General features: G+C 44.5%; 1 protein-coding gene across 1 annotated transcript in view; it reads right to left on the bottom strand.

Annotated features, from left to right (window-relative positions):
• LOC141121732 (uncharacterized) overlaps positions 1-17,733 on the bottom strand; it is a 92,444-nt gene that overhangs the window by 60,681 nt on the left and 14,030 nt on the right. Inside the window, 2 exon segments of the mRNA XM_073611443.1 lie at positions 4,051-4,204; positions 7,884-8,934. Coding sequence (XP_073467544.1) covers positions 4,051-4,204; positions 7,884-8,934 — 1,205 coding nt within the window.

The raw sequence follows: 17,733 nt of genomic DNA, 5'->3' as shown, positions 1-17,733 counted from the left end.
AACTGCAACAAATCTCGGAGGACATCGTTAATAAATTCCTGGAAAACTGCCGGGGTGTTACAAGGTACTCATAATGGCCTGTTCTGGTATTAAACGCAGTTTTCCACTCGTCGCCCTCCTTAATCCTCATGAGATTGTATGCCCCTCTCAAATCAAGCTTTGTGAAAACCATTGCTTCCTTGAGGCGGTCAAATAACTCCGTAATCAACGGAATCGGATAGGCATTCTTAATCGTGAAATGATTAAGAACCCTATAATCATTACAAGGTCTCAGTTCACCACTCTTCTTCTTCACAAAGAAGAAACCAGCACCAGCAGGAGATGAGGATTTGCGGATGAAACCTCAAGAAAGTGCGCCTGCATAAAAAGAATTTTCGAAAAAAAAAAAAAAGAAAGTGCGTCTGTAACATACTCCTCCATGGCCTTATCCTCCAAGACCGACAAAGGGTAAACCGGGCCACGAGGGGGTATGGCACCAGGTTGAAGGTCAATTGCGCAATCATATGACAGGTGTGGAGGCAAACTACTGGCTTTACCTTCGTCAAAGACATCGCTAAAATCGCGGTACTCCTCTGGCAGGGAGGAGATTGAAGAGGTGCACAGGACCTTGGCTACCTTCTGGAAGCATGTCTTACTGCATTGTGGCAACCAGGAGAGAACCTCAGCATGGAGCCAAGCAAAAGAGGGGTTGTGCCTCTGTAACCAAGGATAACCAATAACCAACGTAAACTTAGGTGAGGAAATAACTTGGAATTAGATTATCTCATGGTGAAGAGCCCCTACGGCCATGGACAATGGAACAGTCTCATGAGTCACATGGGCAGGCTGTAGAGGTCTTCCGTCAAGAGCCTCAATGGCAAGTGGAGTGTCATGCAGCTGCAGCGGAATCGAGTGCTTCGATACAAAGGCAGTATCAATGAACAGGCTTGCAGCCCCAGAGTCGATTAGAGCCTGTATCTTGATGGACGACTCAGCCCAAGAAAGGGTAACCGAAACCAGGGGCTTACCCTTCTGGATAACTGGGGATGAAACAATGCCACCTAAGGTCTGTCCGTGACAGGACGTCAAGGTTTGCGCGTTCCCTGGATGAGTTGGACAAGACTTCAAAAAGTGACCTGTCTGGCCACAATAAAGGCACAATCTCTCCCTCCTTCTAAGGGTTCTCTCATCTACAGAGAGACACGTGAAGCCCAAGTGCATGGGTTCATCTTCACAGACCGACTCGGTATCAGGAGGCATGGGAGGTGAGGGAGGCAAGGGTGGGACTGCAAAGTTTGGAGACAAATGTACAGGAGGCTTCCGCAAGCGCTCCTTAAAAAGAATTCTTTTTCTTAAGCTGGAGTCAATGAGGATGACAAACATGATCAACTTTTCTAGCTCAGTGGGTATATCTTGGGCTGCTATCTCATCCTTGATGGTATCCAAGAGATAGGGTTGCCACCTGTACTGGATTCACCCGTACAGTTCGGGATTTGAATCATGTGCCCATTTTTGAGCCCCCTGAAAACCAGACACATTATTCAGATAGGATCATGGTTCATAGCTAGAGAGGATTAGGTGTTCTCCTCCGTCCAGCCTGCAGGTGGCAATAGAGAGTGGCACTGACTGAAAAGTCTCAGCAGCACTGCAGAGGAACGAACACAGAGTGTGTGGAGCCTGGAAAGAGAATGAGGAACTTCTTTGCAGTTAGTTATCAGTGAGTACAGGGGGAAAGAGGGCTCTGGTGTCATATCTGATGTAAGGGGGGCTCTGGTGTCATATCTGATGTAAGGGGGCTCTGGTGTCACATCTGATGTAAGGGAGGCTCTGGTGTCACATCTGATGTAAGGGGGTCTCTGGTGTCACATCTGATAAAAGAGGGGCTCTGGTGTCACATCTGATGTAAGGGGGGGCTCTAATGTCTTATCTGATGTAAGGGTGACTCTGATGTCATATCTGATGTAAGGGGGGCTCTGGTGTCACATCTGATGTAAGGGGGGCTCTGGTGTCATATCTGATGTAAGGGGGGGCTCTGGTGTCACATCTGATGTAAGGGGGGCTCTGGTGTCATATCTGATGTAAGAGGGGCTCTGGTGTCATATCTGATGTAAGGGGGGCTCTGGTGTCACATCTGATGTAAGGGGGCTCTGGTGTCACATCTGATGTAAGGGGGGCTCTGGTGTCACATCTGATGTAGGGGGGCTCTGATGTCATATATGATGTAAGGGGGGCTCTGATGTCATATCTGATGTAAGAGGGGGCTCTGGTGTCACATCTGATGTAAGAGGGGGCTCTGGTGTCACATCTGATGTAAGAGGGGGCTCTGGCGTCACATCTAAAGTAAGGCGGGCTCTGGTGTCATATCTGATGTAAGGGGGGGGCTCTGGTGTCACATCTGATGTAACGGGGCTCTGGGGTCACATCTGATGTAAGGGGGCTGTGGTGCATTTGTTTATAGCGCAAAAAATAAAAACGCAGAGGTGATCAACTACCCTAAAAGAAAGCTCTATTTGTGGGGAAAAAAAGGACATCAATTTTGTTTGGGTACAACATTGCACGACCGCACAATTGTCAGTTAAAGTGACGCAGTACGGTATCGCAAAAAATGGCCTGGTCAGGAAGGGGGTAAATTCTTCTGGGGCTGAAGTGGTTAAAGTGTTTGGGTTTGACTTGATGAAAAGGTGGCAACCCTACCAAGAGACCATGAGAAAAAGCAGCCACGAGGGCCTCATTGTTCCAAGCAACCTCTGCTGCCAGAGTATGGAATTCAATGGCGTAGTCGGCAACAGTTCTCGTACTGTTTGATGGACATGAGGCACCTGGCAGCAGAAGCAGGGCGTGCGGGAATGTCAAATACCCTTTAAAAGAAGCCACAAACTCAGGGTAGCTCAAGACAACAGGTTTTTGCATCTCCAATAAAGGGTTTGCCCAGGCAAAGGCTCTCAGAAAGCAAAGATATTATGAAACCTACTTTGCTTCTGTCTGTGGGAAACGCCTGGGGCAGAATCTCAAAGTATATCTCAACCTGGTTGAGAAACCCTCTGTATTGGACTGGATCGCCCACAAATCTATGGGAAAGCGGAGTGGAACCAGACATACCTCCTATAGAGGTAATACTCGAGGCGGGTGCCTGCACAGAGAGTGGAGCAGCAGCAGGTATGGCCTGCTGCACAGGTTGTACCGGAGCAGCCAGAGTGGGAGATTCCAGGTGAGCCAAACGAATCAGGAGCGTTTGTAACGCCATGGCAAACTGATCCATGCGGTGGTCCTGCTCATCCAATCTGGAAAAAATATTACCAACAAGTGGATTGACTGCATCTTCTGAATTCATGGCCTTTGCCAACTGTCAAAAACCATGAATCAGACTGAGACAGAAGTACAGTTAAATCACACTTGTTTAATAATAATAAAAAAAGCACACAATGGGATTTAACTAGTTGAATAAATAGGTGGGAGAGAACACATGAAAAGAAACATTGACAATCGCAGAAAAGCTGCCAAAGACAAAAATAATTTATATGTCTCGTCCCAAACTTTGCAGAACTTGCCGACTGCATGCCTAGCTTGTAAAGTTGAATGAAGGGCTAGCTATCTCTCATATACTCTTTACTGACATCCTGGCATAACTGTCCCAAAGGCTGCCACCCCTCAGTTCGAAGGAGCTTGCCCCTGTTCCTGAGCAGAAAGACCCACTTCCTGCATGCCAATCTAATCACCCTTTTTAGAAAATGACTCAAGAACCTGACAGCGAAATGAAAAGGATTGTCCACTTTCCTCATGTCTTTGATCTTTGCATGTAAACTGTTAGCAACTTGTGTAAGGACCTGAATTCTTCCTGCTGTATACTCAGTAACTCCATGTAAACAATTGGAGGGACTGCCCCCAGGTTTTCCTGGAAACTGGGTACCACTTAAAGATGGACATAGTATCACTAAAAATTACACAAAAGGGATCTTTGCAGGAAAGTGCTGCCACCTCCAACATCCTTCTGTCTGAAGCAACTGCCATCAGAGGAATTAGTTTTACCACTAGGGACCGCAATGGAAATGAAGCTATTGGAGCAAAGGATACCTGTATGAGCGCTTTCAGAACCAAGCCTAGGTCCCATGAAGGGAAAAAGAATTTCCCTGGTGGTCGTATATGGATTAGGGCCTTCATGAAGCATTTATTCGGTGGAGTTGTATGCCAGACCAATCTCAAGCGCCGAATGTAAAAATGTCTAGAGCTGGGGACACAGGAGAGAAAACTTTGAGTAAACAGAACAAACTTCCTTCATATCCTCATATGTAGTGTTCATGGTCTTGTAGGCTTTGCCAAGGTCTGAACCACCTTGGATGAGCATCCCTGTACCTCTAGTCCAGTCGATTCAGTAGCGAGGCTATTAAGAGTGTCACTGGATTGGGGTGCTGCCATTAATGTTGGCATAAAAGATCTTGTTTGACAGGAAACAGGATTGGTGGTGCTGAATGACAACCAAGGCTTCTTCGGCAGGTGGAAAGCACCTGTATGGCACGTGTTCTCTCCAGATCTTCATAATCAAAGACACTGGAGGAAGACAAACACCAAACGGAAAAAACCTATGGCATTGTGAATCCACCTTCTATCACGTCTTGCACAGACTCAATCTTGAACCTTTTGTTGTGTATGAACCCATTCGATTTCTTCAAACCCAGGACAGTAGGGAAATCTCCTGAAGCCTTGGGTACTAGAAAGAATGGGGAGAAACCCCCATATTTGTTCTTTTAGTGGCTTTGGACTTGTTGCAGTATAATTCTTATACGTAATCTTGCAGTAATTCTTTCTTCTTGAGATCTGTTGGTCATGAACGAAAGGATTTGGTGATTGTACTCCCAGCTAACTATCTTTGTCACCCAAACCCTCCAAAAAAGGAGGCTAATCTGGCTCCCAATGGAAGGCACTATATGGGCCTACCTTCAAAAGACTTTGCAAATGTCTAGCAGCTTGCTCTGGATTAGATTCCATGTACACAGGAAGTTTGAGCCCCCTTCATTGTGATCTGGTTAAATTTCAGCCTGGTCTATTAGATTTGGCCTCCTGAACCCTTCTGAATATCGACTGATGAGCAAAAAGACAGCTGCTTCCTCTTGTTAGACTGTGACCACATTCTGGACATTTCGTCTGTCACTCGCTGCATCCAACGCTTTGCCAAACAACAACCTCCTATTATGGAGAATGCTACAAAGGGCTTGTTTGGAAGCATCATGCACCCTCCAGTGGCGCAACCACAAAGCTCTCATGGCTGTGAATGAATGTGCCAACCCTAGAACTATTGAAGCCTCAGCCAAAAGTCAGCAGCCAGGTTCAAGTCCTCCCAAACCATGCCCACTCCTGCAGGTTTCACTTTAATTAAAGGCCATTTCTTAATGCTTTAAACATCACAGTGCTGTCGCTAGTCCACATGCAAAAACCTGACACAGTATAAATTTTCTGCAAGTCTGCAGGCCAGTTCACCACAATGTCTGAGTTGAAGAGGTTTTTCTGCATGCACAGTTTTGAGGTGTTCAGGTGCTTTTTCAATGCGTTTGCCATGTTATAGATACGTTCCATAGAGAAAAAATGAAAGATGTTCTCCTTTAGTAGACTGTACTGGAACACACAGCACCATTGTGATGTAGGCCATTGGAATCCATAGTAAACACTGTTCATGCATTTTTGCCTTAAGTACATTTTTTTCAACCCATGGGATTCCTAAAAGGTAATAAAAGGCAAAGACACTTGCGTACCTGATGCCGCCAGGCCCCATCCACTCCTTGAAGTGCATTGCTTAAACATGCATTAGCCAGCTTCATTGGATAAAGCTTGGAGACCTTTAAATAAATTGGTCTTCTTATCACATCTCTCTTATTCTTCATCAATGAGCTTTTAACTCCGTCATTATGGGAAAAGAAGTCCTTCCTTTTTCACATTTGGAAATATCTGCCTGCATTTGTGATGGTTGGGCCTGCGTCTTGCCTGTTCCTTATCCATTGGCATTTGAGGCAATCCATACTGATTAATGGTCAATGGTTGCTACAGGGCTGGGAAAGGCATTTTCTATTGCGCTGATGTAAACGCATGTGAGCCATTGCCACGTGAGTTGCTAGAGGAGCATGAAAGCCATCCTGTGCGGGAATGTGAGGAATGCATATTGTCCTGGTCAGGAGATGATCAGTACCTTTGCTAATCTTCTGTGCCACTGACAAGTGTGGTAAGCTCATATGTGCAAAAAAATATGGAAAAAACCCATAATTCTGTCACCAGGAAAAAAACAGGTACCTTGTCTCTTTAATACCAATATTTTATTTACTTAAGCAGCAGCAGGTGAGATCAGACAGCCTTCCAGAGGCAGGCAGGAGACACAGAATCTGAGACAAAACCAGTCAGACTGTCTAACCCCTGGGAACATGCAGCAGGGGAGCAAACAGCAATAAGTCTTTACCACACAAGAGAAAACTGGCAGGACCGCAGAGAGAGAGGAGAGAAACCAAATTCCTCTACCGGCTCTAAGACTGAGATAGATAAGAAAAAAAAAAAAAAAAACACAAATAAAAACTTTGTGTGAAATATATTTGACATTACAGAGTCCAGAACATATGCATTCCATTTGGATAAAACATTGCATCAAACTGACATACAACATAGTGTTAAATAACAGATTAGAACTGACTTCACTCAGAGGCCAGTTATAGATACAAGTATTAAGTCAGAACATTACATCCTCTCCTGTCCGGAGGTCCTAAGACTGTTTAAGCTGCTGCTTGGTGACTGGCGGCCGCTACCCCGCGCTGCCCATCTCCCTGCCCTCTGTGACATCATCCACCACTGCTCTCAGACTGAAGACAAAGCCAGGAGAGCGGCACGCTGCCTATACAAGACAGGTAAAACCCAATGGTGACATTGCAGAGCTTACTAATACCACACCTGTAAAATATCTGCACTATCTAAGCAAATTTGCCCGTGACCCACAAGGGATACCCAGTTTCAGGAGGCTTTACCGTCCAAAATTCTGGGTCTTCCAGTTCCATGAGAGGCTGAACATGGAGGGGCGGTGCGGTAGGGGGATGTCCTTGCAGCAAACAAAGTACTTACCACTGCAATCCACAGGTGGCCTGGAGCAGACCAAAAAAAAGAACACATTCAGTAGGGGAGGGGCTGTCTTTTATTCAGCTAGGAAAAGGTGGTCATGTGGGCGCTAGATGAGGCGTTAACCCATTGTGTGCTGATGTGAGGTATGGCCAGGAAACTGTGTATATAGAAGTGTGTCTACTGTGTTTATAGAAGGAGGTATACTGTGTATATAGAAGGGGGTATACTGCATGTATATAGGAGGTTAGGCCGATGTGTAACTTGTTTGTGACATTATTTTTGCAAACTTGCAGAAGTGGTTTCTCAAAGCTCTTACATTATTCTAAGGGAAAGGTTTTAGGCCTTCCTAATAGAAGATAAGCATACAATTATAATCTATATAATAACATTTAATAAATATATATATATATATATATGTAGTAACATTTACTTTAACACATTAGATTTTTTTTTAAACTGACTTCTAAGTGTTTGTGAAAACAAAATGTACTCAGCCAATGAAAGGTAATGACTCCATTTTTATTTTTCTACTGCTATTAATGACCAACACGGTACAACACTTCATCCATGTCTTTGGTAACCTCTTTATGAACTGTTTCTTACATGATGAAGATCAGCCATGGAGTATATCTGAGGTGTATATCAGGGTGTGCTTCTTCCCCACATGAGAGCTGTGATGTCCAGCAGCATTCATATAGAAGACATTTCACGCAAGGCACTAATACAACTCAAGGGTTATGTGGGATCCCTGATGTACAGGAATCCAGGACTTCAGTGAGAAACAAGTCCCTTACTCAGGACAGGAATATGGCTTCTACCGCATGTGAGATCTCCGATGTTTGTTAAGATTGGATTTGACTGCAAAACATCTCCCACACTCAGGACAGGAATATGGTTTCTCCCCCGTGTGACATCTTTGATGCGTGTAAAGATGGGACGTCTGTGAGAAACATTTCCCGCACTCAGGGCAGGAATATGGCTTCTCCCCTGTGTGAGTTCTCAGATGTGTGTGAAGATGGGACTTATCTGAAAAACATTTCCCGCACTCAGGACAGGAAAGTGGCTTCTCCCGCGCGTGAGATCTCTGATGTGTTTTAAGAGTGGACTTCTCTGAAAAACATTTCCCACACTCAGGACAGGAATACAGCTTCTCCCCAGTGTGAGATCTCTGATGTTTGTAAAGATGGGACTTCTCTGTAAAACACTGCCCGCACTCAAGACAGGAAAGTGGCTTCTCCTGCATGTGAGATCTCTGATGTGTGTTAAGATTGGACTTGACTGAATAACTTTTCCCACACTCAGGACAGAAATATGGCTTCTCACCTGTGTGAGATCTTTTATGCACATTATATTGGGATTTAAAATGAAAACACTTCCCACACTCAGGACAGGAATATGGCTTCTCCCCTGTGTGAGATCTTTGATGTGTGTAAAGATGGGACGTCTGTGAGAAACATTTCCCACACTCAGGACAGGAATATGGCTTCTCACCTGTGTGAGATCTTTTATGCACATTATATTTGGATTTGAAATGAAAACACTTCCCGCACTCAGGACAAGAATATGGCTTCTCCCCTATGTGAGATCTTATATGCATATTAAGATGAAATTTAGAACTGAAACACTTCCTGCACTCAGTACAGGAAAAGCTCTTCTCTGTTGGAAGGACGGCACTGTCCTTCACAGTCTGAGGTTCCTCAGGATAAGAGGAATACGATGGTCCATCTACACTGTGTGGTGTCGGATGGACATTTGAGGTAGCCAGGTTTTCTCCTGGACTATACTGTGTGATATCCTCATCTTCTACTTTACAGTCTGAAGATAAAGTGAGACAATCCTCTGAGGTTTTCCTCATCTCCAGTCCATCTACTAAAATAGAAATAAAAAGATTATTACTAGACATGAGCAGAACAAAACAAGTCAGACATCATAAACATTCTGATACAAATCTGCTAAAAAAAAAGAAAAGGGAGATAATCATAAAAATAGAGTCAGGTCAGTCCATAAAATCAATATCGGCTGAAAGAGTCCATTTAGGAATGGTGACGACGGAAGAAAAGCGTCCAAAAAATGCAAGCAGGGCTGCCATTATGATAGGGTAGAAACCAATTCCTCAGCTGCAACAAAACACAAATAGAGAGGCGCCTCTGGGTGCAGTATTTAGGAAATACAGGACAGCTTGCTGCGGAGGGATGACATCATCAAAGCCGGACGCGTTTTGAGAGCATGCACACTTGGCGATGTAAGCAAGTCGCGCTTCTTTGTCAACAGATGTCGAAACCCGTCCAGCTTTGATGACGTCATCTGTCCGCAGCAAGCTGTCCTGTGCGTTCCACGCCTCGCTCTGAGGACGCTCTCCGGAGCCGGCGTCCTCCATCTGCCGGAAGGTCTCACAGTTGTCAGCAAGGATTCCATACTGCCTAGGATTCGGGGATGCGTCACTGTATTATTAATGCCATGCCTGTTTATTCCTATAAAATGTGAGTTGATCCACATCTATTATTAAAAGCGTTATTTCCTAAATACTGCACCCAGAGGCGCATCTCTACTTGAGTTTTGTCTCTGAGGATCTTAAAATTCCCTCCTCAAGGTAACTAGTAAATGGGTCCTCTGAATCCCCTAACAGTTCAATTCTTTATTTATGAACCTTAGTCAGAGAGTGAGGAAACAACAAGAACCGTCTTTTATAGGAGTGACAGTAATGAGGGGTTTATAAGATGAGTGTCCCCACCCCCTCTATCACTCATTGTCATCTTCTCAACACAAGAAGTACTGCACTTCCTTATTTAGTCCATGATTTAATCATGAATAACAGCGGGGCTGAGCCCCACCAGAGGTCAGAGACTGAGGATGGGGGGGGAGAACAACCAAGATGAAGACTGGACTGATCCTGAAGACCACCATTATTGGGTTATTGACTCCTCCCTCATTATAACTTTCTGTTTAAGGTTCCAAAGTTTGGGGATGTTATTACATTATCAACATGTAAAAGCCTGTGCTCCAATCAAATCATCAGATATAAAATATCCAGCTGGTAGAAAATGGATGTAGCAAGAGAGAATACATATTATGTGTATATATAGCAGTGGGTAGAGGGGAGAGAGCAGAAGTCAGGACTATGTAATGTACATCATATTGTATAAGAAACAACATATAATACTATATAGTATCAGAGTGATGTAATGTACAGTGCCTTGAAAAAGTTTTCACACCCCTTGAAATTCTCCACATTTTTTCATGTTACAACCAAAAACGTAAATGTATTTTATGTGATAGACCAAGTGAAGTGGAAGGAAAATGATAAATGGTTCTCAAAATGTTTTACAAATAAATACGTGAAAAGTGTGGTGTGCATTTTTATTCAGCCCCCTGAGTCAATACTTTGTAGAACCACCTTTTGTTGCAATTACAGCTGCAAGTTTTTTTTTGGGGATGTCTCTACCAGCTTTGCACATCTAGGAGAGTGACATTTTTTCCCATTCTTCTTTTCAAAATAGCTCAAGCTCTGTCAGATTGGATGGAGAGCATCTGTGAACAGGAACCAGCATCCAGCGTGCTTTCCAAACAGACATTCAGTGCTGCTGGAGGGTTTGTGATGGATAAAAGAGTGTGCCTGTCCACAGACTTCGATGACAGGCTGACATTTATCAAAATGAATCAGTCCTGGATCAACAGCTGCTATGAAGCCCCTGATGCTGATGAAACTGATTGAATTTGCTAGGGATCTGGGATCCTTTGAAGACTGCCTATGATATTCCTGAATCTTGATTATGCTAGCTTCCAACAATATTTTTGGTTTAGGGCACCACCAACACCCAAGGCCCAATTTTTCTGCACCTGTTTGACAGGTGCATGTAATTGCAATTGTGTTCTAATTTTTAACAGCAGGGCCCTTTCCTGCACCCAACAAGATGAAACTGTGAGGGGTTACAGTGTTCAGGCACCACCAACACTCAAGGCCCAATTATTATGCACCTGTTTAACAGGTGCATGTAATTTCAATTTTTCTTCTAATTTTTTAACAGCACGGCCTGTTTTTGCACCCAAGAGTAACTGTGAGGGATTACAATGTTCAGGCACCACTATGGATGGGCAAATGGTTTGGGCCGAGCATAAGTTTGACCTGAACATTGCCCATTCAGGTATTCGCCTAACACCCAACTTTCTGGGCTCTTAGTGGGATGTTCGCCCATCAAGCGTACAGTCAAAAGGTTGTTAAGGATTCCCTGTTGAGAGCTAAATTTAAAAAAAAAATTGTAAAAAAAGAATGTCAGTTTAAAAAGAATTGGGGAAAAATGGTGTGGGGAGACCCTTAGGTCTGGTATGGATTTTAACCACTTCCCTACTGGCGCATTGTAAAATGATGCCAGCAAGAAACAGTCCCTCCCTCCTGAAGCCCATTAGAGTACCCGAGTACTTATTTCCAGCCCGTTAGACTACCTGAGTGCCTATCTGCAGCCCATGCCTCCTAGAATATACGTTGAGGTGTTTTCTTTCCATAATGTGGTCATTTTGTGGGTAATTCCACTGTTCTGGTGCTCTCAGACCTTCAAAAGTGTGATAGATAGGAATAAAATTAGATGTGTAATTTATGCTCCTAGAAAGCCTGATGGTTCTCCCTGCATGTTGGGCCTCTCTATGTGTCCAGGCTGTGAAAAAGTCTCACGCATGTAGTATTGCCATACTCAGGAGAAGTAGCAGAATGTATTTTGGGGTGTAATTGAAAGTATGTATATGCTGTGTGTGAGAAAAAACTTATGACATTTTTGTGTAAAAAAAATATATATAATTTCTTCATTTTCCTAAGCATTGTGGGAAAAATTACAACTTAATAAAACTCACCATGCTTCTTACTAAATACCTAAACCTTACTAAAAAGGGGTGATTTGGGGATATTTGTACTGTCCTGACATTTTAGGGCCTCAAGAAATAAGCTGTCAGGACATCAGGTGTGATCTATTTGTTATGTTTTGCACCATAGCTTGTCGACTCTATAACTTTCACAAAGACTAAATCATATCCATCAATTTGGGTTATTTTTTACCAAACATATGTAGCATTATAAATGTTGGCCCAAAATTATGAACAAAAATGATTTGTTTGCAAAATTGTATAATAGAAACTAAAAAAAATGTTTTTTTTTTTCAAAATTTTCACTCTTTTTTTACTTCTATCACAAAAAAGAAAAAACCCAGTGGTGATTAAGTACCTCCAAAAGAAAGCTCTTTTGTGTGAAAAAAAATGATAAAAATTTTGTTTGGGTACAGTGTTGCATGACTAATTGTCATTCAAAGTGTGAGAGCACTGAAAGCTGAAAATTGGTCTGGGCAGGAAGGGGGTGAAAGTGCCCTGTATTGAAGTGGTTAAGGGGAACCCTATGACAGAATTAAGAAAAAAAAAAAAAACGGCGTGGGGTTCCCACCAATATCCATACCAGGTCCTTTGGATCTGGTATAGATTTTAAGGTGAACTCCATGCCAAACTAAAATAAAAAACGGCGTGGAGTCCCCCCAGAATCCATACCAGGCCCTAATCTGAGCATGAAGCCTGGCAGGCCAGGAAAGGGGGATGAGCGAACGCCCCCCCTCCTGAACCATACCAGGCCCCCCATGTTGATGGGGTCAAGGACCTCTTCCCAACAACCCTGGACAGTGGTTGTCAGGGTCTGCGAGCAGGGGGCTTATTGGATCTGGAATCCCCCTTTAAACAAGGGAGCCCCCAGATCCCAGCCCCTCCCTATATGAATGAGTGTCGGGTATGGGTACATTGTACCCCTACCCATTCACCAAAAAAATGTTAAATTAAGAAACACAGTAAACAGTTTTTGACAAGTCCTTTATTAAAAAATATATAGTGTCCCTTGATGTATCAATCAACGTTAATCACGTTGCCTCCGGACAGAAAAAAAAAACAACTGTCTTCTCTTGGGAAGCTTCCCGGCCATCTGCCTCCTCTCTGCTTTTAAAAGCTCTTACACAGGCAAGTGGCGGGGCCACCCGGGTATGCCACCCGGTGGCACCGCCCCCTTTCTGACTGCACATGATAGCATGTGACGTCAGAAGGGGCGGTGCTACCGGGTGACGTGACCAGGTGGCCCTGCCCCTTGCCTATATAAGAACTGTCAAAAGGAGAAAGGAGGCAGACGCCGGGAGGCCTCCCAGGGGGCAGAGTGTTTTTTTTTCTTATATTTTTCGGGTCTGGCGGGCGATGTGATTGACAGTGGATCGAAAGACGCTATTTTTTTTCTTTTTTAATGAAGGACTTGTCAAAAACTATTTACTGTGTTTCTTACTTTTTGATACTTTTTTGGTGAATAGGTACAGGTAGCATGTACCCGATTCACATAGGGAAGCTGGGATCTGGGGGCCCCCTTGTTAAAGGGGCTTCCAGATTCCGATAAGACCTGCAGACCCCAACAACCACAGCCCAGGGTTGTCGGGAAGAGGCCCTTGTCCCCATCAACATGAGGACAAGGTGCTTTGAGGTGGGGGGCACAGAGCCCCCCTGCCCCAAAGCACCCACTCCCCATGTTGAGGGCATGTGGCCTGGTATGGTTCAGGAGGGGGGGGTGCTTGCTCGTCCCCCTCTTTTCCTGACCTGCCAGGCTGCATGCTTGGATAAGGGTCTGGTATCGATTTTGTGAGGGACCAGACTCCGTTTTTTTTTTTAATCTTGGTGTGAAGTTCCCCTTAATATCCATACCAGACCCGAAGGGCTTGGTATTGAATTTCGGAGGGACCCTATGCAGTTTTTTCATTTTTTTGTATTGCTGGGATCAGTAAAATTACTGCTCTATTAAAAATTGTTTTAAAAACTTTTTTTGCATTGATACATGCAAAAATACCAGGACAGTACACGGGTCCCCATATACATTTTATGGCAATAACTTGCATATAAGCCTTTAAAATGAGGACTTTTGATTTTTCATCTTCGTGTCCCATAGACTTTAATAGAGTTTGTATGTTTGCTAGAACTTTTTCCCTGTTCAAGATGTTCTGAACCGAACAGGGGGTGTTTGGCCCATCCATAGTCTAGATACATAAATTGTGTTTGCAGCACAAAAAAGGAAGATTATCAGAGAGAAATGCAGGAATACAGGACGGGGAACACAGTTTAGGAAAGTGACCAGGGTATTATAGGCTGATATCACCCAGTCCTTGCCCTACTCTGGACCATTCATTGAGCAGTATGGGTGTGTCAGAACTGGGCTCAGCCCCTCCTTCTCTGAGCTGGCCGCTCAGCTGTCAGCTAATTGCCAGCTCCTATCTCTCCACAGTTACTCTGTTGTTATTCTGCTTGTCAGTCCTGCCTGCTTAAGCCACACAGCCCAGAGGATCTCTGCCTTCGCCTTAGACAACATCACAGAGACGGCTCTCCTGCATTCCTGTTAAAAGACTTGCTTGGCTGACATCCCTTCTGGCTCCAGATCCTGCTTGCTGTTTTACTACGCTCAGCTTCCTGACGTTTGGCTTGTCTGACTATCTGTTCCAGTTCCTGAACTCTGGCTATGTTTTGACTACGTTTGTTCTATTTACTTTTATTATTAAACAAGTGTGATTTAACTGTACTTCTGTCTCAGTCTGATTTCATGGTTTCTGACAGTAGACGTAGGCCATGAATTCAGAAGATGCAGTCAATGCACTTGTTGGTAAGATTTTTTCCAGATTGGATGAGCAAGATCACCGCATGGATAAGTTTGCCATGGCGTTACAAACGTTCCTGAGTCGCACGGCTCACCTGGAATCTCCCACTGTGGCTGTTCCGGTACAACCTGGTGTTGCAGGCCATCCCTGCTGCTGCTCCAGTCTCTGTGCAGGCACCCGCCTCGAGTATTACCTCTATAAGAGGTATGTCTGGTTCCACTTTGCTTCCCCAGCAATTTGGGGGTGATCCAGTCCAATGCAGAGGGTTTCTCAATCAGGTTGAGATATACTTTGAGATGCTGTCCCAGGCGTTTCCCACGGACAGAAGCAGAGTAGGTTTTGTGATATCTTTGCTTTCTGAGAGAGCCTTGGCCTGGGCAAACCCTCTATGGGAAGATGCAAAAACCTGTTGTCTTGAGTTACCCGAGTTTGCGGCCTCCTTTAAAAGGGTATTTGATGTTCCCGCACGCTCCGCTTCTGCTGCCAAGTGCCTCATGTCCATCAGAGTACGAGAACTGTTGCTGACTACGCCATTGAATGCCGTACTCTGGCAGCAGAGGTTGCTTGGAACAATGAGGCCCTCGAGGCTGCTTTTTCTCATGGTCTCTCGGATTCCATAAAGGATGAGATAGCAGCCCGAGATATACCCACTGAGCTGAAGAAGTTGATCACGTTTGCCATCCTCATTGACTCCAGACTCAGAGAAAGACTCTCTTTTAAGGAGCGCTTGTGGAAGCCTCCTGTACCTTTGCCTCTAAACTTTCCAGTCCCACCCGTGTCTCCCTCACCTCCCATGTCTCCTGGTACCGAGTCGGTCTTAGAAGATGAACCCATGCACTTGGGCTTCACGTGTCTCTGCATATGAGAGAACCTTTAGGAGGAGGGAGAGATTGTGCCTTTATTGTGGCCAGGCAGGTCACTTTTTGAAGTCTTGTCCTACCCGTCCAGGGAACGCTCGAACCTTGAGCTCCTGTCACGGACAGACCTTAGGTGGCGTTGTGTCATCCCCAGTTATCTAGAAGGATAAGCCCCTGGTTTCAGTTACCCTTTCTTGGGCTGAGTCGTCAATCGAGATACAGGCTCTAATCGACTCTGGGGCTGCAGGCCTATTGATGCTGTCTTTGTATCGAAGCACTCAATTCCGCTGCAGCTGCGTGATACTCCACTTGCCATTGAGGCTTGATGGGAGACCCCTACAGTAATGGAAAGGTTTATGGGTAAATGTGCGCGCCGGATACAAGTACAGGAAGAAATTAAATTAAAAATGAACTGCTGCCCCTACAGATACACCACCACCTAGGTGGAGTGTACTAGAATTGATTTGAAAGGAAATGTAGGTGTGGCGCTGTTCTGATTTGAGGTAAAACACCTATTATGGTAAACCTACTGTGTTGCACCCTCTGCAGTCCACCAGGACCAGGAGTGGGTATGTAAAAGAATCAATAAACAAAGTACCAAAAGAGTATGCAAATAAATCCTTAACAGAAAATGTCAGTATCAATGTATATACACCCTCTGCAGGGTGTTATACCTCATGAAGTGGTGCTGGTGTTCAAATATATTACCCTCTACTGGATGCGCCCAAGTTTAAGAGAAGGAATAAATGTATATTATAAAACTAGTTTATGAATCTGGGTGATGGAATACAAAAAAAATAGGTGAAGGGAGCAGCAACTCTATTGCTGTTGTGTTATTGTGCTACATGCTACACATAGTGTGCTTAGACCGGCCTCTTTAGGCAGTACATAGAAGCTGTTAAAGACACTGAGCCCGTTCGTTCCCTCTGCGGAGACGCGCTGTACCTCTCTGCTGGTTTAGGGACTGCCAGAGGCTGTAACACATCTCAAATACACCCATTTCAAACAAGGACACAGTCAGTTTTTATTTTATTTTTTATTCTATATTATACAGTGACACACATGCACACAAGTTTTTGTTGACAACACAAGCACTGGTTTTATGCAGAGGGTGTAGCACAATAACACAACAGCAATAGAGTTGCTGCTCCCTTCACCTATTTTTTGTATTCCATCACCCAGATTCATAAACTAGTTTTATAATATACATTTATTCCTTCTCTTAAACTTGGGCGCATCCAGTAGAGGGTAATATATTTGAACACCAGCACCACTTCATGAGGTATTACACCCTGCAGAGGGTGTATATACATTGATACTGACATTTTCTGTTAAGGATTTATTTGCATACTCTTTTGGTACTTTGTTAATTGATTCTTTTACATACCCAGTCCTGGTGGACTGCAAAGGGTGCAACACAGTAGGTTTAAGATAATAGGTGTTTTACCTCAAATCAGAACAGCGCCATACCTACATCTCCTTTCAAACCAACTCTAGGGAGACCCCTACAGCCTGCCCATGTGACTCATGAGATGGATCCATTGTCCATGGCCGTAGGGGCTCTTCACCATGAGATAATCCAGTTCCAAGTTATTTCCTCACCTAAGTTTCCACTGGTTATTGGTTATCATGGTTACAGGGGCACAACCACTCTTTTGATTGGCTCCATGCTAGGGTTCTCTCCTGGTTGCCACAAGACATGCTTCCAGAAGGTAGCCAAGGTCATGTGCACCTCTTCACACTCCTCCCTGCCGGAGGAGTACCGCGATTTTAGCGATGTCTTTGACAAAGGTCAAGCCGGTAGTATGCCTTCACACTGGCCATATGATTGCGCAATTGACCTTCAACCTGGTGCGATACCCCCACGTGGCCAGGTTTACACTTTGGAGGATAAGGCCATGGAGGAGTATGTTGGAGACGCACTTTCTCGAGGTTTCATCCGCAAATCCTCGTCCCCTGCTGGTTTCATCTTCGTGTGCTGTGTATCTCGAGCTGGCTCGCTCATTGGGAAAGTAAAACTTTTTTCCTTTCGCGATGAGCGACAGGCAGTGCTGACAGCTGTCTGGTATGAATCGTGAGGGGGAACACCGCGCCAAATTTTTAATTAAAAAATGGCGTGGTTCCCCCCAGGGGCATACCAGGCCCTTAGGTCTGGTATGGATTTTAAG

Source organism: Aquarana catesbeiana, unplaced genomic scaffold, assembly GCF_042186555.1.
Source record: "Aquarana catesbeiana isolate 2022-GZ unplaced genomic scaffold, ASM4218655v1 unanchor228, whole genome shotgun sequence".
Lineage (NCBI taxonomy): Eukaryota > Metazoa > Chordata > Amphibia > Anura > Ranidae > Aquarana > Aquarana catesbeiana.
Note: the sequence above shows the minus strand (reverse complement) of the source record. Positions and strands in the feature narration are given on the sequence as shown.